At 36.8% G+C, this 25406-nt stretch overlaps 1 protein-coding gene across 1 annotated transcript in view; it reads left to right on the top strand.

The window, feature by feature from the left end:
- The window catches only part of SYNE2 (spectrin repeat containing nuclear envelope protein 2), a 3814665-nt gene that overhangs the window by 2207332 nt on the left and 1581927 nt on the right, over nt 1-25406 (top strand). The window contains exons 69-70 of the mRNA XM_044073561.1: nt 22455-22601; nt 24380-24526. Coding sequence (XP_043929496.1) covers nt 22455-22601; nt 24380-24526 — 294 coding nt within the window. The remainder of the gene's footprint in view (nt 1-22454; nt 22602-24379; nt 24527-25406) is intronic.

Here is a 25406-nt window from a genome sequence, read left to right as displayed (position 1 = left end):
CACATCGGCAAGTCAAATGGCATCATAAATACTTGGTCTAGGGATCTAAACCTTTTCTATAACATCAACAACAAAATAGAGCAGGCGGAGACCTCCACGATGATGAGCAAACAAGATTTATTCAAAATATATATCAAACAAGCGCTTTCATGTACATACCAGTACACTTCTTCAGGTTTTAAAATAGGGCTGAATACATCTGCTTTTATAACTCTCATCTAATTAATGAGATACTTGTTCTCATTAATCAATTATTCAATTAATCATTTGAATGTCTTAAAATAAAATAAAAATATATGTATATATAGAAATGTATGTATACAAAAATATACATATGTATATATATATGAGCATGTATACATATATAAAGATAAATAAAAATAATTAGAACAATTAAAAATGCTAAAAATATATATTATGTCAATGAAAAATGCTTAATACTATAAAATGTGATAATAAACTGTGATATGATACAGCAATGTGAACTAAGACGATTGATATGACATACAAATGAAAATATTCTAAAAACCAAGAACATCAATATAGATATAGACAGATACATATAGGGATCCTAACTAAACCTATTATCAAAACATCTATATGTATATTTATGTGAGATATGGATATAAAATGCAAAAATAAATAATAAAAATTTTATCTCACTAAAGACATATATCTGTAATCTATAATGTATAATATAAAATAAACCATACTGTAGGTATATATCTGAAATATATACTGAAAAAATGTATACTGGAAAAAAAAAAATATATATATATATATATATATATATATATATATATATATATGTATGTGTACTAAATATGTAAAACTGTGACTAAAAAAGGGGATAAATAACTAACGAACTGGAAAAACTATGTAACAAACAATACAATTGTTATATGACAAAATTATAAAAATATATAAAAATATACAAAAATATTATCTATGTGCAGCTAACGCAGGCTTTATGCTAACAGCACAATTAAGTCCTGGTTCGATATGGGATCTCAGTTTCAAAATCCATTCAAGTTCAGCCTTCTCTAAATAATTCTGACTGTCACCACCTTTCTTAATGGATTTCATAACTTGTATGACCCTAAATTTGAAAGTGTGGTCATGATACAAACTTGCATGTTTAGCTAAGGCATTTGTTAAATTCATCTTTCTTATATCGTAAATGTGATTATAAATGTGATCTTTCAACCTTCTATAGGTAAGCCCCACATAGTATGCATTACATTTAATACAGGTAGCTAAATATATCAAATTCATGGTATTACATGTAGCACGAAAATTAAAGTTATATATATGGTTTAACTCAGGAACAATGAATTGATACTCACTAGTAATGAACTTACACATATTGCATCTAGTACAAGGAAAAGTACCATAAGTCTGGAATTGTCCGTTCCTGACAATGGGACTTATCTTGATTTTTTCAAAGCATAATAGCCTCTTGAGATTCTTACTGTTCCTATATCTGAATGTAGGTTTTATACCCACTATATTGCTGGTATCTCGATCTACAAGCATCACATCCCAATTTTTCTTTATGATATCTGTAATATATTTGATATCATTCGTATATCTAGTAACAAAAGGTACCTTCCTATTAATGTGGCTGGAATATGTCTTGAAGGCAAACCTATTGTTGGATTGTCCTTTATTAATAATAATACGACGGTCATCTATAATGTTGGCAGTATTAACACTTGAATCAGCCCTAGTATGTATATCATATCTCATATTTTCTAACATGTCATATGGGTAACCCCTATCCAAAAATAAATCACTCAGGATATCAAACTGTATATTTCTTTCTATAATATTTTCACATAATTTGGAAACTCTCATGAATTGATTCTTGACAATATTAGGAAAGATAAATCATAGATGCATGCTATTAAATTTCAGTAGCACATTCCTCCAGCATGGTTTCCTATAAAGTGTAGTGGATAATGAACCTTCTACATCCCTAGAAATAGTAATGTCTAAGAAATCTATCTTAGAAGGTGATGATTCTGAGGTGAATCTTAGAAAATCAGTTGTAGATTCAAGATAGTTAACCAATTGTTCCAATGATTTATAGTCACCATTCGAAATGATAAGTATATCATCAACAAAGCGTCTTTATAAAATAATATTATGCATAAAGCTACTATTAAACAGATATTGGGACTCCCAATGATACATAACCAAGTTTGCATATGAATTGGCACAGGGGGTGCCCATCGCAACCCCCCATGTCTGTATATACAAATCATCTTGAAATGAAAACAAATTATTATTCAATACCATATCTAGCAAAGTACATATGAGCAATTGTAAGTTATTTTCTAGGGTGCCATTACTATGTAACAATTCCCTCACGGCTTCAATACCATATTCATTTGGAATAACTGTAAATAAATTTTTAACATCTAGGGATGCCAGCAAGAAAGATGATGGAACACTATCGCTTTCTACTAAAAGATGCAAATAATTTTAACAACTGATAAGTATCTTTTACTATAGTGGGTAGACTTCTGACTATTGGTCCTAATTTAAATTCCAAGTAGTGTGAGATATTCTCTGTAACCCATTTTTCACCTGCCACTATGGGGCGTATAGGAGGGGGAAAGATACCTTTATGCATCTTAGGAAGTCCCTTTATGAGTGGAACTAAAGGTTCTTTTATTAGGAAGTAATCATACAAGTCTTTCGTTATCTGTCTACACATAAGTAGATCATATAATGTATCATGAACCATATTCCCTATTTTAGTAAGTCTCCTACTATCTATCAATTCATATTTATCAGTGTCATTCAACATAGTAGACATTAAACCTATATAGAAGGTGGTGTCCATTAATACCAACCCTCCTCCCTTGTCCGCTGGTTTTATGGTCAGACTAGGGTCTTGAGACAAGGCTGATAATGAACTACGTTCATGAACATCTAAATTATAATAAACATTCTTATTCCTATTTCTGTATGTGGGATTTGTAAAATATTTATAAAAATCCTTTTCACACAACTGTATAAAACAGTCAATATTAAACAGAAACTCAGGAGCAAACACACTTTTCTTTCTAAAACAACGTTCAACGCTGATATCCACCTCATGGACATCCTTGTAACAAAGTTTTAAGGATACTGTTCTCGCAAATAAGCGCAAATCAATCAAAACTTCTGCAAGATTGCTACTCTGCGATGGAATAAACGAGAGGCCTTTATTTAAAAGGCTCCTCTCATTTGCAGTTAGTATGTGGCTTGAATGATTAAATACTAGTTCATTCAGTTCCTTTGTCTTCTCCTTACCTCTGTTGTTTCTTCCGAAAATTTTCTTTTCCGTCTGCCTCTGCTGTTCGATCTCATCCGAGCTTGTGTACGGTACTGTACTGGGAGTGGTAAAAAACCACTACGAATGGTAGCTGAATTTACTTTGGGTCTCGTTCCACCTATATTAGTCGAGGAGTCTAGACTTCTTAGCCCTTCTTGATTCGGGGGTGGCGTGTTCATCGCAGCCATATTGTCTATTTGTATGTCCACTTCTATTGACGTCATTCCTGTGTTATTCAAGGCCACAAATTCATCAGCCGGCATTGGATTTACAGGGCCAATGTCAGTAGATGTTATATTTAAAATGGCGATATCAGTCATATGTTGTTGGTTATTTATATCATCGGATTGAGTCACTTGATCATTAGTCTGGTATTGTGTTCTCGGCCAGACAAAAATCTGTCCGGATAAAAAATCCCGATAATCCCTCTGGAGCTTCTTATATTTTTGTTGTTGTAATCTATCGCTAAATGCAGTAACCTGTATATACATGGCATCAATTTTCTTGTTATATACTTCACCTTTAAAGCAGTTAAACAGATCCCTATGCAGAGTATCTACTTTAGTCGCTAGCTCTTTTTCAATGGGGGTGAAGTAATCAATTAAAAGTTTAATATATTGGTTGCTGAAACTTATATTAAGTTCTTGCCATTCTTTCAACAATATAGGGTGACTGTCCCCATATGTGGGCATGCAAAAAACTCGCATGCCTCGAGGTATAACTTGAAAATGAAGGCACGCTTCTAAGTGTCTTCTTTGCCATATCAGTCTATGTAGTTTGTATAAATTATTCTCAAGATCTCTTAGACAGTTGAAAAACTCTTTAAAGTCAATCACAGTACCTGTAGTGCTGGGGACTGGAATATGTAAGTCCAAATTTAGCAATGGATTTTCATGTTGGTGGATAATATCGTTCCACCTGTTAGCTGAAGTCTTCGGATTAGGGTTATAGTCAAGGTCCACTGCTGGATTATCCATCGTGTGTTGGTAGCAAAATTCCAGAAGAAACAAAAATATCAGGAACAACAGGAAAGTTACCATCCAAGGGTCTCCACTAGAAGTACAAAAACTAACCACAAAATAGAGCAGGCGGAGACCTCCACGATGATGAGCAAACAAGATTTATTCAAAATATATATCAAACAAGCGCTTTCACGTACATACAAGTACGCTTCTTCAGGTTTTAAAATAGAGCTGAATACATCTGCTTTTATAACTCTCATCTAATTGATGAGATACTTGTTCTCATTAATCAATTATTCAATTAATCATTTGAATGTCTTAAAGTAAAATAAAAATATATGTATATATAGAAATGTATGTATACAAAAATATACATATGTATATATATGTGAGCATGTATACATATATAAAGATAAATAAAAATAATTAGAACAATTAAAAATGCTAAAAATATGTATATGTCAATGAAAAATGCTTAATACTATAAAATGTGATAATAAACTGTGATATGGTACAGCAATGTGAACTAAGACGACTGATATGACATACAAATGAAAATATTCTAAAAACCAAGAACATCAATATAGATATAGACAGATACATATAGGGATCCTAACTAAACCTATTATCAAAACATCTAAATGTATATTTATGTGAGATATGGATATAAAATGCAAAAATAAATAATACAAATTTTATCTCACTAAAGACATATATCTGTAATCTATAGTGTATAATATAAAATAAACCATACTGTAGGTATATATCTGAAATATATACTGAAAAAATGTATATATATATATATATATATATATATATATATATATATGTATATATATATATATATATATATATATATATATATATATATGTAGGTGTACTAAATATGTAAAACTGTGACTAAAAAAGGGGATAAATAACTAATGAACTGGAAAAACTATGTAACAAACAATACAATTGTTATATGACAAAATTATAAAAATATATAAAAATGTACAATAATAAAAGGATTCAAGGTCTAAACAACATATACTACATGGGCCAACTCAAAGCCCTGTACTGTACTTGGTATCCTATAGATTGAAAAGAGGTAACCTGTGTCTGGCATGCAAGGCATCCTCCAACCCGTTACTGTTAGATTTACTGCACATCGGCAAGTCAAATGGCATCATAAATACTTGATCTGGGGATCTAAACCTTTTCTATAACATCAACAGAATGGTTTGGAGGGACAGTTAAATCTCACAGAAGATGCTGCTGCTGTGGAACAGAATCCCCACCCACATAAAACAAAGCTCATCCCTGTCCATATTCAAGCACAACTTAGATCTATGGATGGGGAACACAAAATTTACCCGAGAGCTGCTTGCCTGTACTACTAATGGACAGAGGCAGCTCCCAAATGCTTTAAGCCATGCGCAGGGGAGGAGAGGGGTTCCTCTGACATTATCTGTGGTATGATCCCATTTATTCTCATTTGGGTTATATATAATTATTGACAATGGGGTGGGTAAGGCCAGTCTATAATCAAATGGTAGAAGTTATTTTGAGCACAAAAAGGGAAGCTGGCTATTCTTAAAATGGACCACAAGGATAACTAGGTAAAATCCTTCAACTCTTTATTAATTGTTATCTACATCTTCTCCTATGCTTGACTAAAATATGCGTGACCTGTGTATAAAACTAAAGGGAGTAAAAACATTTTCACTGCTTTTATCTTGCTATCCATATCCATAAAACTGCTTTCAGTGTCTCATGTTTTGCATTGTCTTTTGTTTAGTTTCTTCCTACAAATCCTAAGCTGCTATAACAGAATCCTTTTTAACCCATATTACTATGTACTTCATTTTATCATGCCCCCAAAATATGGTTATTGTTGAACTAATTAATGTGTAGATATGTTATTTACAACTATTGCCCTTGTTTTATCTTTATTAATTTTGTATCCTGAAAAGACTTGAAACTGTCTCAGAATGTTCCACAACACTGAAATGCCCTTTTCTGGTTTTATCTGGTACAAAATAAAATCAGCTGCCAATAAAGCCACCTTTTCTTAATTACCATACCAGTTATATTCTTGAATTTCTGAGTCCCTTGTTTTTTTTTCTTTTGCCAATGTCTTGAAATGTAATGCAAATAACAAAGGGGAAAGAGGACACCCCTACATATATTTTTATTGATCAGAATATGTAACTGTGTAAATAAGACTATAATAGGAAAATACTTCCAATGTAGTACTCCTGAAGGCATTGAAATACTCAGCTCAGCTAACATTAACTTGTTGCTTTCAGCATTACCTGCTACATTTTTGTCTTATCCTTTACCTACAGATTCAGGTCGCACCTATCAATGATGCTTCATGAAACTAAATTAAACTGCCACCGTTCCACCTAGCCATCCACATTACACAAGCTCCACTATTCCTCCTACAACCTTCTCATTGAGTGCTCTAAACAGTAGCACAGCTAAGCATAAACCATGAACACCACCATGTACACTTTTTAAAAAACAATATATTCTATGTTTTTACAGGCTGTGTAATGCTACAAAATTAAGAGTAACTGTGATGAAAGTAGTTTCTTTTACAGCTGCTTGTTTGCTTTGACTCATCTAGTAGCTGCTTTTTACTGCAGAAGTGCTTACCTGATGTCATGCAGGCACAGTGTGAGGGGTTCACTCACTCACTCACTCACTCACTCACTCACTCACTCACTCACTCACTCACTCACTCACTCACTCACTCACTCACTCACTCACTCACTCACTCACTCACTCGCTCACTCACATAGTGGTAGGTCATTGTAGCCAGAACATAACACATTCACACCTGCCAACGGTCAGTTAATGAGATGTAAATTTCCTGACTGCTGACAAGCTGGATAGCTATTGGCTGGAGATTTCAGTTACAGATACATTTAAAGTGAGAATAGTCTCCTAAATTAAATAATTTAGGCAATTTTTTGTTACTTATTTGATTTAAATAATTTATCACATTTTAGGTGCTTAATTTATACACTGGAATACTGCAGCTTCAGTACCCTGATTAAGCTACATTGTAACAATTGCATTGTGTCTGTTCATGAATGCCTAGTAACCACCTTGCCTCAAATGCCAATAAAACAAAGTTAATGATCTTCTCCCCAGCCAAAAACACCAATATAGACAAAAACTCATTTACAGTGACTGCTCAGAATAAAAGACCCATAGAAATAGTATCACATACCATGCTCGATGTGATAATTGATGAAAATCTAAAATTTGACATCCATATCCAAACTAATATCAAAAAAACTCACCAAAAACTAGGTCTCCTGTACAGACACAATCATTGCCTTACCCCCTCCACCAGACACACCCTTACCTCTACTTACCTTCTTCCCTCTCTTATCTATGGCACCCCCCCCCCCCGCCCCCAGTCACTAATCTTCAGCTAGGCTTACAGGCCAAGTTGGAAGCCTGTTACAATAAAATCTCCCAAATTGCCACCAACTTCAGAAACTCATTGCATCACTGTCTCTCTCTCCACTCCCTGAAATGGCTTGAACTTCCTAACTACCTCAAACTCCTTAGACTTACTACTGCTCACAAGCTCATATTCAAACCTTCTAGTTGTCCTTCTCTGTCCACCTCTTTAACCCTCTACATTCCCAACCGCTCTCTAAGATCAGAAAATCACAATCTTCTAAACATATGTAAGCCTCGTTGACCCCCCCCCCCGGCCACCTACTATTATCCTGCTCCCGAGCTAAACTTTGGAATTCTCTCCCTACCACCCTTCAAAATACTCAGAGCCACTCAAACTTCAGAACTCTTAATCTCACCTCCTTTCAAAGTGGGAATGTTCCTGTACCCCTACCACATAAACTCTTTAACACCATCTCCCATGCACTATATACCTCAACCTTCTATCACTGTGCTCTTACCCTTTGCCTGTACTTCCTCTCCTACCATATACCTCATAGACTTCCCCAACTCACTCCCTTTCTCCACTATATACCACCTTGTACCTCTCCCATCTCACCTTCTACTCTCTGTCCTCTCCTTATATTTCTAATTTCAAAAAAAAAAAAAAAGCTTGTTTTTTTTTATTTGTACATAAATGTTTTACTTACATGTTTTTTTTCATCTGAAATGCTTGTACTTTTAATATGTGTAACTACATAAATCTCACTTTTATAAATCATTACCTAGGATTAGAAATGTTATGACTTTTTTTTAGCAAATTGTATATTATCTCTGTATTTTTCACTGTTCTACTACTGTACTTACTTTTGTATAACTGTTGTAAAATTATCTATATCCTGTGGAAATTTTCTCCCCGAGCCTCCACATAAAACGGGCTCTTCCAGGCCCAGTGGACTATCCCAGTCATCAAACTGTAATAAATAAATAAATGGGTGAAATAGTTATGAAAATATGAACTTAAGGAAGATTGTAAATACAGCACATAAACACGCATGCACGTGCGCATGCACACACACACACACACACACACACACACACACACACATACACACACAGCAAGGGGAGCACTCACAATATTGCCTTGCTGAAATGCCTTGCCTATTATACTGGTTCACTTCTCACCCTTCCTGTAATGGGAGAGTAACACTTGGCCACTTAATCTGTCACCACAGCTGGTGGTTTTAGTAGCTTGGCTAGATCTCTGAATCTTGCTCTTTAGAGTTGCAGTTAGGTCTCCACCCCTTTATGACATAGAGCTGAAAGGTACAACTAAGGTCTGGAGCAAGGGGGGAGATAAAGGGATAATTTTTAAAAAGTAGGAAACAAGTGGGAACATTAATATAACAAGTGTTTGGGGAGTACTGGTTTAGAGGATTCAGAGTAGAGGAATTGATGGATTCAGGCATAAAAATGAGGAAAGAGAAATGAAAACAGTAGGGTAAAAGTGGTCTGATAAATAAAAGGTTGGCTGAGCTTTATTCTTTGCAGCTGCCCTAAAAGTCAGTTAGAGATTGTCTAACAGAGAAACCGATACAGATTAAGCTATAACAGTTAGTTGACTATCCATATACTTGCATGATTTGATTCTCCTATATAAGATTTTCCTAGGTATTCATGTAATGGCCTTGATAGATGGTTTAGAGGCATCCTCTGATTATCAGCTCTGCTGAAACCTAGCTGTTATTCTGTAAAGTTTATGGAGTTTAAACCATACAGTGATTGACCAAAAGTATATAGTGTGCACTACCAATATATAAAATGAATATAGCATATAAAATAAGGACAAAATCCCAATTCATACTGTTCAGATCTTGATAATCTAATATGATATGCAGAAAATAAAGAAAGGAAAGACATAACAGAATTCTGATTTCATATTCACATATACCATTTGACTAAAAGTTATAATTTGGAATACTGACAGAGTTTGGAAGTTGTATGTGAGGTTTTGTAATGTTTGCACGCATTTGCAAATTAAAATTATATAGTGCAGTGTAGAGCAACAGTCACAAGCAAAGCATGTTTGTCCTACGACAGTATTAAGATAGTTCTGCTATTTTGGTTTTGAATTAAGTACATCCATACATATGTTTGCCACATTTATCTTTGTTTATACTGTACCAGCTTTATAGATACTGCAGTAGAAAACAGAAATGTCTGGTACAGATTAATTGCTGTCTACCTGAGCATATGTCCAACTGATTATTGGTAGGACTGCCATCTTTCTATAACCAGTAGAGTCCTGTTTTCAGATTTTCCTGAATTCTGGGCTGTTTTGTAGTTTGTGTTGCCCAGACTTTACTAAGATAGAGGGAAGCTTCTCTGTTCATCATTGATAGTGGTGAGCTTTGAGCAGCCTATCTGTCACTGGAGGAGTGGTTTCAGCTCAGAATCTGTAGTTTTATTTGCCATTTTGGGCTATTTCTATCCCTTTTATCTTTCTGTTTAAAAACCCATGTTTGCGTGTTTTTTGTGCTTGTATTACCTCAGCAAGAGCCTGCCTGGGTGTCCTGCAGAGGTCTACAGCAGCAGAAGAAGCAAAGAGAGACTTTGATTGGATTAAGTACCTCTTTTCCCGTTTTACTGCTTATTTTCGCTAGCCGCACTATTCTGAGTGTTTTTTTTTTAATTAACTTTGCTACTTATTTTGAACTGTTTTTAATTCTGTCACTGTTTGCACTTTAATTGATCATTTTAAGTGTTTTTCAACTGTTTAATTGCTGAGGGCTACACACTCAAGTGTGCTAGCCATTTTACTGCCTCAAAAGTGTTTGTATTACTGTATCTGTTATAATTTTCAAAATAAAAACAAAAAAATTCTATCTCTGTACTTGTTTCCTGCTTTTCTATAACCAGTAGAGTCCGGTTTTCAGATTTTGCTGAATTTTGGGCTGTGTTGTAGTTTCTGTATTGCCCAGAACTTACTAAGCTAGAGGGAAGCTTCTCTGTTCATCAGTGAGAGTGGTGAGCTTTGAGCAGCCTTTCTGTCACTGGAGGAGTGGTTTCAGCTCAGAATCTGTAGTTTTATTGGCCATTTTGGGCTATTTCTATCCCCTTTCATGTTTATGTTTAAAAACCCATGTTTGTGCGGTTTTGTGCTTGTAATACCACAGCAAGAGGTTGCCTAGGTGTCCTGCAGAGTTCTACAGCAGCAGAAGGAGAAAAGAGATACTTTGAGTGGATTAAGTAACTTGTCTTTGCTTTTTACTGCTTATTTTCACTAACCGCACTACTCTGAGTATTTTTATTAACTTTGCTACTTATTTTGAACTGTTTTTTAATTCTGATACTGTTTGCACTTTGATTGTTTTTTAAGTGTTTTTCATCAGTTTAATTGCTGAGGGCTACACACTCAAGTGCCCTAGCAATTGTACAGTCTCAAAAGTGTTTGAATTACTGTATCTGTCCTAATTAAAAAAAATCCTATCTCTCTACTCGTTTCCTGCCTTTCTATAACCAGTAGAGTCCAGTTTTCAGATTTTGCAGAATTCTGGGATGTTTTGTAGTTTCTGTGTTGCCCAGACCTTACTAAGATAGAGGGAAGCTTCTCTGTTCATCATTGAGAGTGGTGAGCTTTGAACAGCCTATCTGTTGTTGGAGGTGTGGTTTCAGCTCAGAATCTGTAGTTTTATTGGCCATTTTGGGCTATTTCTGTCCCTTTCCTCTTTCTGTTTAAAAACCCATGTTTGTGCGGTTTTTGCACTTGTATTACCTCAGCAAGAGCCTGCCTGGGTGTACTGCAGAGTTCTACAGCAGCAGAAGGAGAAAAGAGAGACTTTGATTGGATTAAGTACCTTGTTTTTCCTTTTTACTGTTTATTTTTGCTAACCACACTATTCTGAATGTTTTTTTATTAAATTTGCTACTTATTTTGAACTGTTTTTTAATTCTGATACTGTTTGCACTTTAATTGATCATTTGAAGTGTTTTTCAGCTGTTAAATTGCTGAGGGCTTCACACTCAAGTGTGCTAGCCATTTTACTGCCTCAGAAGTGTTTGTATGACTGTATCTGTTCTAATTTTTTAAAAAAAAAATCCTATCTCTCTACTAGTTTCCCACCTTTTTATAACCAGTAAAGTCCAGTTTTCAGATTTTGCTGAATTTTGGGCTGTTTTATAGTTTCTGTGTTACGCAGACCTTGCTAAGATAGAGGGAAGCTTCTCTGTTCATCAGTGAGAGTGGTGAGCTGTGAGCAGCCTATTTGTTGCTGGAGGAGTGGTTTCAGCTCAGAATCTGTAGTTTTATTGGCCATTTTGGGCTATTTCTATCCCTTTCATCTTTTTGTTTAAAAACGCATGTTTGCTTGGTTTTGAGCTCCGCACAGTGCCACATAACTATGGTTAAACTATTCCTGGTGCCAGAAAGTCTGCTCTTCAGATTTTCCCTTAGAACTAACCAGTTTTCTAGCTTTAGCACTCAAAACTGTTTCTTTGTGCTCAGCACCTGTCCAAAACTTGTTGCAAGCACTAAATAATCTACAACTTACTGCAGCACTCAACTTTCCTCAGTTATCAAGAGGAAACAGTTTTTAGTACTTAATAAGCACTAACCAGGCATGTCTAAGGGTCAGCTCCCGGTGTTTTCTCCTGTCCACCTGATGAATCTGGGCATCTTGGGGCAATGCAGCAATTGCCTCATGTACACTGACAACCCTCCCCTCCTAACACCCAATACTACAACCTGTGAGAGATGCACTTATATAGCCAAACTGGAAGCCAAGCTCTCTCCAGCCAAGACTGGACTAGACAGTCAAGAGGAAAAGCTAAACACCACACTGCACTCAACACATAGTCCATCAAAACCTACACCACCCAAACCCACAGATAGTAACACAAAACACACACCTATATTCATGGAGGCTCTTAATAAAAATCTGTCCAAACAACAGAGACCTCCAAAGTTGAAACGCAAGTACCCCCCCCCCCCACAACACTACCCGAACAACACATAGCCCACAAAATCAGTGTGCCACTCAACCTCAGCCCATAAGGCAGAACAACGTACTCAACACACTAGTTATAGGAAACTCTGTAGTCAGGCACACTGGTGTCCCTCTCATCAGGCTAAACAAGGAGAAAGTTACTGTCAGCTGCCTGTCGGGTGCCAGGATCTGCCATATAACGCATGACTCAGGTCACTCCATAACAAGTACAAATGTGACTCTGTCATTGTCCATGTTGGAGTGAATGACCTGAGCTGTACCTCTGGACTACATGCAATGAGACATGGAGGAGCTCTCTGACCATGTGGCCCAGGCAGGTGTGACACTAGCCCTGAGTAGCATCCTGCCATCGCCCAGAATGATGCCACAGTACAAGAACAAAATGATTGACTTCAACAATTGGCTAAGCTTCTATTGCCATTCTAAGGGGATCCAGTATCTGTCTGCCTGGGACGACATGATCGACAGGCCACGATGCTTTGCCAGAGATGGCCTGCACCTGTCGCCTCTGGGATGCTGTATACAGGCTAAGGCTCTTGCTGCCCCTATAGTGCCTGTTTTAGGCAAGGCTGAAACGTCAAACGCACCACCATAGTAGACACAAACAAGTGAAATTTAAGGGTAATGCTACTCAGTGCTAGAAGTCTAAACCTCAGAATGCACTCACTCGAGGCACTTCTTAAGATGGAGAACATCGACATCTGTGCAGTGACAGAGACCTGGATTAAGGATCCAGACAGCACCCCTGCATTACCAGGCTACAATTCTTACCACACCTTTGAGCCACCTATCATGGAACAAAACACTAAAGGAGGAGATGTGTCCATATTCATAAAGGATATCCACACCTCCAGGCTAGGTTCTCAACATAATGCATCCGAAATTATCCAAGTACAATTAACACTGGGCAAGACTGCAATTCAAGTTGTAGCTTGATGCAGATCCCCCGCCATGCCTCAGGATGCCCACTCCATGTTTCTCGATATACTGGATAATATTAAGGTACAGCCCAGTACCCTAATATTGGGAGATTTCAACTACCCCATCATCAGCTAGGAAAACTACTCATGTACTAACTCATTTGCTCATCGTTTTCTGGAATTCATCAGTTCCATTGTCCTGGATCAGCTTGTCCATACCCCCACCAGTGGCAGCAACATCCTGGACTTGGTCATTGCCAGTATGAGTAACAGATGCTCCATGCCAGAGGTCAACTCCTTGCTGGTCAGATCTGACCACAAGCTAATCATCCCAGACATCCATATCCCACCTCCATCCCCCCCATTAAGGAAACCACTGTAAAAAACTTCTCCAAAGCCAACTTCATGCTTCTTAAGACAGAAGTGGCTAACTTCACGACACCCATACAGACGGAAAATAGAGGCAGTACTGCTGAATCATATACAAATACACTGTATAAGCACATACATGAGTGCATGGACCGTGCCATCCCCAACAGAACCAAGCTGCTATCCTCCAAAAAAGGAAGCCAATCTGGTGGTCCCTTGCCATAAACAAACTCAAGAAGAGAAGAAAGAAACTGTTGCAAAAAAGAGTAAAATCCCATGATTGCAGGAACTCCCTGATCAGCCTCAGTAAAAAGCTGAGATCCCTCATAAAATCCTCCAAAGCTAATTACGAAAATAAAATCACCATGGATTCTAAAGACAACCACAAAGCATTCTACAGCTATGTCAAGAATCTCAATGGCAACACTCAGATCTGCTCTGAGCTACAGCACAATGGCACTAGATTTACTTTTGATATTGCCAACATCCTGGCAGACAGGTTCTGTGCAAATATTACCCCCTCCCCCCCCAAAGGGCCCATCTCTATAACAGAAGATTGCAAAGCTCCTGTTATCACAGACGCACAAGTAAAGACTGCACTCTCCAAAGCCAAGAACTCAGCATCCATGGGACCAGGCAGCATTCTGCACGAACTACAGAATGAACTGGCACCTCACCTAAGTATCATGTTCAATCATAGCCTCACCTCAAGCTTTGTGCCTGTGGAATGGCGCACAGTGACAGTTATCCCACTCCACAAAGGGGGTGCCACCACTGACCATAAGAACTACTGCCCCATTACCCTGATGAGCCTGGTCTGCAAGACCATGGAACACATAATCCTGGAGCTTATAAACAAAGACATAGGTAACCTCCAAACTCTGGACCCACTCAGTTTGGGTTTGTAAAAGATAGATCATGCCTCCTAAACCTGATTGACTTCTTTGAAGCAGTCATCAGAGCCATAGATAAGGGTAAGGTGGTGCACACAGCCTCTCTTGACCTCACCAAGGCTTTAAACACCATCCTCCACTCTGGTGTTATAGATAAACTCACTGGACTGGGCATAAATCCCTATGTCACAAGATGGGTGGTCAACTGGCTCACTGACAGAACCCACACAGTGAAAGTAGCTGACTCCAACTTCAGACCAGTGACAAAGACCAGTGACAAGTGGAGTGCCACAGGGTTCAGTCCTGGGTCCTCTCCTCTTCGGTATCTACTTCTCAGAAGTCCAAGCTAATACAGACAGTCTCTGGCTAATGAAGTTCACAGATGACTGCAAACTAGGAACCATAATAGATTTGCCTAATGATGTGGACATTCTACAAAGAGGCCTCGCTGAGACTGATGCTTGGTGTCAAAGTCATGGCCTAAAGCTCGATGCCAAGAAGTGCATTGTCATCCCTTTTGGGAAAAACACTGTACCCATGAACTACCACATAGGCGGTAGCCTACTAAACACCTAAAGTGTGATAAGAGACCTTGGGACACAGGTGGACAGTAGTCTCTCCTTTGAACACCTCATCACAAAGGGGTTCTCCTCCAGAAAAAGAGAGGTCATCGTTCCTCTCTACTCATCCTTCATCAGAGCCATTATAGGGTGCAACACCCCATTTGGCATGTACCTCGCAAGACATCTACAACAACTAGAAAGGCCACAGAAGTACCTCACTAAGAGGATTACCAGCCTCAAACAGATGCCATATGCAGACCGTCTCAAAAAACTCCAGCTCTACTCCATCGCATATTGCCTACTGAGAGGCGACCTCTGCTTAACATACAAAACCATGTCTAACCCAGATCTGATGGACATGCTACACTTAAAGAAATCCCAATCTCTCCGGGCCACATGCTCCAGGGACCTAAACCTTGTCACCACAATAAACAGAACATGCCAGAGGAATAGATTCCTGTCCCAGAGACTTCCCATACTCTGGAACAGACTACCCATTCATGTCAAGCAAAGGCCCTCATTAGCCGTCTTTAAGAGAAGTCTTGACAATTGGATGGGAAACAGGAAATTCACCCCAGGGATCACTTCTGTGGTTCTGCTCACCAGGGGCACAGGGAAATAATTTTCATGTGTGGCGAAAGCCAGGGAACTTCTTTTGGCTAGGCTTATATAGGCCCTAGGGCTGATAGCCTAGTACTTACCTATGAATCTATAGGCAATGAATGCATTCATATATTTTAGTGGCAGTAGTCAGATATAGAAATGAGTTAAAAACTCTTAAGTCTAGAGAAGGTAGCTGGGGCAGTGCTAATTTTAAAGTTCAAGAGGGTAAAATATTAAAGCTTTTGTTATGTCTAATCATAGAAACACGTAGCAGAAGGCACATTTTAATGACATACCTGCAGGGCATACAAAGTAATTATTAAATGATGACCCTTGAATTAATACAGTCTCCCAAACTACTGCTGACTTTAGACTGATTGACAGATACTGATTTATTTATTTATCTCTCTGTTTAGTTATTGACATTTGTTTATCAGAAAGTCCTACTGGATAATTTTATCCATTTTCAGCTGAGGCTCGGCTCCAAAAATATAGAAAATAATAGAAGATACATAAACATAGGTGAAAACTGACATAATTTTGCAATTTACTGCAAATACATAATAGATTAATACAAATATTGATTCACATATAACATAGACTAATGTACAAATACCATCAGTAAAACAGTACAATATCATATAGCACTGAAACATGTTATAAGTGTGTGAGTTTATTACTCACTTATAAAGCAAATGTCGGAGTGGAACATTCAAACAGTGGATAAAGAGGAGGAGAAGAAAGGATGGGACACTGAGAAATAAGTATTTGTTAGAGGTAATAAGTGGCATATATAAGGGAGACAGGAGAAATAAAGAGTAAAAGCAAGATTAAGAGTAAGAGAAGCAAAAAAGGAGACAGAATGATTGGGGGTATATAAGTAGGGCAGAAGGAGTTGTCATTTTTAGCCAGGAGAGCAGTATGTGCAAGGCCAGGAGTCTGAGAGGAATTTTTTTAGTTGTGACTTTAATGAATTTATTGCGCTGACTGGCGCAATGACTTATTCCAGAATTTTGTTTCCAGTGAGATTCATGTAGTCTATAAGCAGGGTTGCCCTGACACACATACAAATCCCTATAGAAATGTAATTGTGAGTGAGACTACTACAACTCAAGATAATTACAATATTTTTGGTATTGGTGTCTTTCTTAAAAGTGCTGTTTTGGTACACTGCTGAATTACTGCTGATGAGTTTGAGTTAGCAAGAGTAGAATGCCCAGTGTCCAGTAGGATTTATGCATTCGTCAAGGGCTTAACAAAGCAATGGAAAAATTGCCACTTTGTAAGTCATCATAATATTTTTCTTTTTTTCTTGAGATGTTCATTAGGAATCTATTTCTGATTAAACTGCTAAAAACTGAGCCACGTCCAAATTGCACAGCCTTCCTGGTTTTGGCTGTGGATGTTCTCAAGCATTTAAGTGGTGTCCAGCTTCTTTTGTACCCTCTCCAACCATTTGTAACTCTGTGTCTCCTAAACCACTTACAAGAAATTCTACCAGGGCCCTAGATATCAGGCATATACTTGTACATGTCAGTATATGGGTAATTTGGATAAGTGACATTAAAATCATTAAGGTAGATTGCACTTAACTAAAATAAAATATCTGTAATATTAGAGGTGTTTCTTACAATTAATTATGCCATGTAATGTTATGTGACAACAGCAAACATGTTTAAAAAATGGAAGAAAACTGTTTTTCAGGTTAAATGTCAAGATGAAAAAATTCTCTCAGAACTGTATTTAAATTGTCTTTAAATTATAGTTTATTCATTCTGAATGTTTTGTATGCAAAATATTTTGTATTAAAGTTGTAGAATAGCCCTTTATCCTGAGAAACAGTTTGAGGTTAACTAAACAACCTAGAAGAGTAAATCTCTGTTGATATGTCAACTCAAAATTAACATTATTCAAGTAGCAGCTGGGGAGCTTACCCTGTACTGAAAACAATACCACCTTAAATCTCACCTGAAATCTGCACAATTTGACTAACACGGTCAATAACAGAAATACAGTTGCACTTTGTTCGACTTGCCAGTTAATTCAATTCAACTTAAAGAGCTGCTGTCTATAGAACTTCTCTGCGATTTATTGCATAATATATCATTCTTGTCACATCCACATAGTATTTTAAGCTGTCTTTAAGTGAGAAAAAAATCCTTCTAAAATATTTAGGCATGTAGCAGTTCCTTCAGACTAAAATGTAATAGTAATTTGATTAGCAGAGGGAAATAGACAAGATTCAGCTTTCCAGAGCATTGTTTTCATGCTAAAATGAAAATTATAGTGAATTTTCTACAAAGAACTGGCATACTTAAAATCCATTAAGGGCTTTCATTGTGGTTACATCCAAGGGTAAGATGAAAAATGAGTTATTTTATGTCTAGGATTAGAATCCCTTTTTCAGGTAGTCCAGTAACTTCTGAAGCCACAGATTGCTGTCAGTAAATTACCCATGATAACTTTAAGACCACTGTAAATTAAACTATAAAACTGACTCAAAATAAAGTAAGATCCACAAATTAAATGATTTCACTGAGGGGAAAAGGTACATTCTTCCCCATTTTTGTGTGTGTGTGTGTGTGTGTGTGTGTGTGTGTGTGTGTGTGTGTGTGTGTGTGTGTGTGTGTGTGTGTGTGTCTGTGTGTGTGTGTGTGTGCGCGCGCACTTGCGTGTGTTGGGGGAGTAAAGCTATCCATTCCACCTAACTGTATTATTTTAAGTGTTCAGAGCTATAGTGATTCCTGTGAAAATTGTAGCACTTTAGTCTTAAGTGAACCTGAGCGTAAAACTCAAGTCAGATCAGCACAAATGTCCTTGCTGCATCAACTTGTACAACACAACCGAGACCTTACTGAAGTGTCAGACACACAAAACATTTATGAAATAATGATAATTATTTTGTGAATTTCTTCACTTGGCTGTGCCCCCAGTAACAAACTAAAATAAATACAAGAGCTTTGATATTTATGGTCTTGGTACTTATGGATGTGGTAAAAGATATGATGAAAAAAAGTACATGTGCCTGAAAGCACTGCAGTACATTTTGCCAGTATTTCACTTTATCTGATTACTTTTGTACTGTGCCTTAATGTGGTTAATTAAGATAAAAAAAGGCAGCACTGTTTAGAATATCCTCCCTCATATATCGCATATGATATATATTGCAGTGTATGTTTGAGCTGAGGAGTGTTCTCACTTTGAAGCGGCTTTCTATATAATGTTCAAAACTGTGCTTCACTTTAAAGCATATTCAAACAAATGTTTAAACAATCGAAACCAAAATAAACAAGGGTTTTTGGTCTGTTACCTCAGTAGAGTCACTCTTCTGTTGATATTCTAAGACTCACGTAGTTATGAAAGGCTTCTTTGGTTCCAATTCTAAAGCACTTGCTCTCAGTTTAAGTAGCTCTGGTGTAAGCCTGCTTTATAGACAGGCATTACAGGGGAATCAGTCCTTAAAATGAGAGCAAGTTTTTGGAATATGGCTTTGAAGCCTTTGCACCCTATAAATAAGATTACTTCTGACAGGAGAAAAAAGTAAACAGAACTACCCAGGCACATACAAAATAAACATGAGCAAAGGATGTAACCTGAAATAAAAATTACCAGAAATTGGTGAGAACACTGCACCTCATTTCTTAATCAACACATTCAAGACAATTGTCATAACTTATCTGTAGAGCTGAAATATACAACTTAAAACACCACATAGTCCTAATTATTTTACAACACAAGCTTACAATATGCATATTCATCTTGCGGTGTAGTACAGTCAAAATGTTAAGAAACTGCCCACACTCAGGTAGAGCCAGCATACTTATTTTATAAACTCTACAAGAACAAATAATTTAGGCAGAGAAAGAGAGAGAGGGAACTTTATGGAATATATTTAGCCTAAAATATCTTTCTACATAAACTGAACCACTAATTTCAGTCGAAGCAAAAAGCCACTGTTAATATTTAATAACATTGTAATGCATGGAGTGCCATGATTATGTTCTGATACCGGAGAAAAAAACAAGCTAGTAAAGCCCTAATCTAGTGTGAGACCCAATATTAACAGCACTTGGAAAAATGTTTAACAGTTGTTAGAGAGTAGGCAAACTATACATTAAACCCAGATTGTAGAAAGAATGTTCTTCATCAGGATGTTAATGTACAGGTAGTGCCTGCTAAAAAACAAGCCTGATGCTTTATGGACATTGGATTGTGGTAAGCAATGCTTTTGGTGTTTAGCTAGGGTAAAATTAAAGCAAACAGAAAAAAAATAGGAAAGTGTGTGGGTTTATATCTGTGAGAGTGTATGCATGTGAGAAATTGATCAATCCATTATTTTACACTCGTTAAGGAGTGCTTTTGCTGTCTAGTGAGTGTAAAATTAAAAGAAACATTAAAAAAAGAAAAGTGTGTGTGTGTGTGTGTGTGTGTGTGTGTGTGTGTGTGTGTGTGTGTGTGTGTGTGTGTGTGTGTGTATGCATGCACATGTGTGTGTGTGAAAGAATGAGAGCAGTGGCAGCAGCAGTTAAAATTAAGACATGTACATATCTCTCAACCTCTTAGCTCAAGAAATCTGGATGAAGCCTAAAATAAAGGGGGAGGGGGCAATGGCCTAAACATAGAAACCAATTTTAGACATTGCTATTATAAAATTAGAAAGTTGTTAGAATAAAATGATTATTTTAGCATGCATTTTCTGAAGGAAATAGTCTGAAACTTAAATGTATGTCATTATTCAGTGCCTTCACTCCCCAGTGATTTGCCAGCAAATGACAAATTGTATGAGTAACGGATCAAAAATGAGGTAAAAATCTGGACATTCTTTGAAAAATCTTATATTTTGTTTATAAAATACTTCTTCCAATACCATTTAGATACACTACAAGTATGCAACATTAAGCAGATAAACTATTTTACATCAAAACTATGTACAGAAATAATGTAATAATAAAAACTAAATAAGTAAAACATAACAATTTTACAGGAAGCACATGCTCTAAGTGAAAAAAATGCTCTCCAGGGTGTGTGTTACTGTGGAAATAATGCCTTTCCAGGTATATAGAGGTCCTCTCCCTGCAGTGCTCGGCCTCAGAACACTCTTGGGTATGTGTTATTTACACAGTAACACACCCTGTTGGGAATTATTACTTGCCTAAGCACCTTTTAAGCACTGTTAGTATCAGGTGCCATATCAGGCGGTAGGTACTGACAATGTTGTCCAAGAAACAACAGCAGCATAAGCAGAAACAGCTTTCTTTCTGCCTGCTGTGTATGCCTATCAACTGTCCCTAAGTTCAGCTCATATTTTCATCCTGTCTCTGGTAAACTTCTTTCTTTTTTTGTTAAATCACTGAATGACTAAAATGCCAGAAACAGAATGTCACACCTTCTGTTGTTCACAGTGTATGTTGATGTAAAACCTATTAATCTATTAAAACATAGAGTGAGTCACAGGAATGTTTAAAATCTCTCCATGGCTTGATCCTTTGTCCTGCCCAGAAATAAAAAGAAAATAAGCTTATAGATCTGCTATTATTACTGTCTGTATGGCAACCCTTCCTAAGGACTTCAGCTTTTTTTTTCCTTTTTATTCTGTAACCTGTACATGGAGCAGGTAAAGCTCCATGCACTATGAAGGATCTGATCTCTGATCATTATCCTGCATTATGTGTTCTTCACATAGATACCAAGATTCATGTCTCAAATGAATTTCTTGACATCCATGTGTCTTTAACACATAATAATGTGGTTGCAATTAGAGACCTGATCATATTCCTGTGTAACAAACATGCCTATACGTCAAGTTTGATGAAAGACAGAACTTGTGTCCTGCAGAAGTAAACTTTTCCAAATCAGATCTCATGGGAGAACTAAGAAGCACAGGAGCTAGAGAAATGCAGCCTTAGTTAGTGGCGAAGAGCTTTGTCACCTCTCAGGGTCCCGAAGTTCATACATTAATGGTCTCACCAGCCCGATACGAAGGAGGTTATCTGTTGCCATGCATGTCAAGTGCCAGTGTTTAAGGAATCAGTCATTTGTTGTTTTGGTGAGTTCCTCATGTAACTTTACTTTCTCTCCCCAAATTATCATACTGCTAATTTCCATTTTTGGCAAAATATTCATTCAGTACATGTTAGTTATACTAAGTGGTCTTTAAGTACAGTTAGCTTGCAGGAATAAGAATATTGTGCCAGACACACATACAAAACTAATGTTCTTGCCTTGTATTTGCAGATATACATTTGTGATTTGCAGGAGCTGCTGTTACATATGGCTACTTTCCTTAAAAACATGATTTTTTTAAAAATCTCCTTTCAGATTAAGCATTAGCCTAAAAGGTGTATGGATTAATTTTCTGCACCAAAGTAATACTGTGTTAAGCTGCTACTGAATATTAAATTTTTCATACAGGATACACAGGACTTTGACAATCAGAGAGTAGAAGATATCAAAGATAGAGTGGCAGATGTTTCAACCTCAGAACATGATAAAGATGTTGGAGCAATTCTTGTTACATGTGAAGTAGCATACAGTGAGGCCGATGTGGTCACTGCAACGGTGAGTAACATACTGATTGTGTAGAGACATTCTTGGCATGCCATATACATATTGTAGCAAAATCTGCTGTTCTTATTTCTTTTTTTCTGCCCTGTAAAATAAGGGCTCACCGAGTCAGTTCTACATCAGTTTGCTGCATATGTTTTACTTTCAAATGTGTCATTTCTGGCATTTAGCTGTACAACACTGGGTTAGTGGTTTGTAGATGGCATAAGGTATTTTGATCCTTTCTGGGGACTTGAAATTCAAAGGCACCCCAAACTAAAGGTTTTCTTTTGAAGAGAGAATTGTTAGACAAGAGACATTTCTGTTTGTATGCCCATTTCATTTTGGCCTTATGTAATATTTAAATAGATTATTTATGCATGAGAATGTCTAAAAACAGCACATTCCCATATGACATACTCTTGACCAAAACTGCTGATACACCCAGAATGTCATTAGTATCATGACATATTTTAAATGGAAATAAAAGTCAAAGAAACATAATCTCCATATCAGTAGTAATTTATTGTTAATTGGCACAGAGATAAAACCCACAGAAAAAGTCAATGAAGAGAACAATGTACAAATTAGTACAAGACCCCCCCCACCACCATAGACATATAATATAAATAATTTTCTTTTTGGTAATGTCACACTGTTGGTTAAATAGCAGCTAAACAGATTATCTGAAATGCACTGGGGCCTAGTCTGAACTCACAAATTAGTAACCGTCAAACCATCTATAGTATGAAAAGCAAACTTGGGTATCCTCATACATCTTTTGTGGAAGGATAGACAGAAATATATTAAACATTAAAGTGCCACAGCACAGATCCTTGTGGATTTCCATTATTTGTGTTTTTTTTCCCATTACAAGTTTGGTTATATAACCTTACTCTGTTCACCCTTATTTTATCTAATGTATTTAATATGACTAAATGAGACATGGTAGCAAAAGCCTTAACAAGATGTAGGCATATAACTCCTGCAGATAAACCGAGCAGATAAACTCCATGCACTATGAAGGCTTGGATCTCTGATCATTGTCCTCCATTATGTGTTCTTCACATAGATACCAAGATTCATGTCTCAACTGAATTTCTTGACATCCATGTGTCCTTAACACATAATAATGTGATTACAATTAGAGAGCTGATCATATTCCTGTGTAATAAACATGCCTATACGTCTGTTTGATGAAAGACATAACGCGTGTCCTGCAGAAGTAAACTTTTCCAAATCAGATCTCATGGGAGAACTAAGAAGCACAGGAGCTAGAGAAATGTAGCTTTAGTTAGTGGCGAAGAGCTTTGTCACCTCTCGGGTCCCGAAGTTCATACATTAATGGTCTCACCAGCCCGATACAGAGGAGGTTGTCTGTTGCCATGCATGTCAAATGCCAGTGTTTAAGGAATCAGTCATTTGTTGTTTTGGTGAGTTCCTCTTGTAACTTTACTTTCTTTCTCCAAATTATCATACTGCTAATTTCCATTTTTGGCAAAACATTCAGTACATGTTAGTTATACTAAGTGATCTTTAAGTACAGTTAGCTTGCAGGAATAAGAATATTGTGCTAGACACACATACAAAACTAATGTTCTTGCCTTGCATTTGCAGATATACATTTGTGATTTGCAGGAGCTGCTGTTACATATGGCTACTTTCCTTAAAAACATGATTTTTTTTTAATCTCCCTTCAGATTAAGCATTAGCCTAAAAGATGTATGGATTCATTTTCTGCACCAACGTAATACTGTATTAAGCTGCTACTGAATATTTAATTTTTCATACAGGATACACAGGACTTTGACAATCAGAGAGTAGAAGATATCAAAGATAGAGTGGCAGATGTTTCAACCTCAGAACATGATAAAGATGTTGGATCAATTCTTGTTACATGTGAAGTAGCATACAGTGAGGTTGATGTGGTCACTGCAACGGTGAGTAACATACTGATTGTGTAGAGACATTATTGGCATACCGTATACATATTGTATCAAAATCTGCTGTTCTTATTTCTTAATCTGCCCTGTAAAATAAGGGCTCACCGAGTCAGTTCTACATCAGTTTGCTGCATATGTTTTACTTTCAAATGTGTCATTTCTGGCATTTATCTGTACAACATTGGGTTCATAGGGTCATAGGTGTTTACTAGGCTAATGACCACAAGGGCCTTTTTAAGCCAAGCATCCCAAATCTTTAACAAGTTCTGATACCCTTTATAAGTGTAAGCAATTGCCTGTGAGATTAACCATTTACAGGTTACCTGTGTCCATGAGAGACATGGGTGCTAAACCAGGGATGAATTTCAGATTTCCTATATAATTGTCCAAGTTGCACTTGAATTGGGTATCTTACAGTATCACATTTATAAAGTCAACCATTAAACATGTTTTACATCTCTGCCTTTTACCCCAAAATTATAATCATCTAGGACTTACACCTTCTGCATTCTTTTTGCATTATTCTCATGACTATTTTGTAGTCTGTATTTCCTACGGTTACTGTCTCTAGTTCTTTATATCTTTTTTTTCTCATCTTTCTTCTATATAAAATTTTATCACACCACTATAGTTTTTCTTTTATCCTCTCTATTAGCCATTCATTCATTTACTACATGGCAAAAAACTGCACCCTCATCTTTATCCTAGCCCATCCAAACTTGGTGCAGATTTTCCTCTCCTTCCCTTATTAGTTCTTGTAACTCTTTTGTATACTTCCTTTTGTATTTACTTCTCGTAATGTCTGTTGTTTTGTTAACTGTCCATACATCCTCTTTATACACCTCATGAGCAACATTTTCAGCAATTTTCATGATTT

The sequence above is a fragment of the Protopterus annectens genome, chromosome 6.part0, assembly GCF_019279795.1.
Source record: "Protopterus annectens isolate FY-2018-M chromosome 6.part0, PAN1.0, whole genome shotgun sequence".
NCBI classification, from domain to species: Eukaryota; Metazoa; Chordata; order Ceratodontiformes; family Protopteridae; genus Protopterus; species Protopterus annectens.
This window is presented reverse-complemented; position numbering and strand designations above follow the sequence as displayed.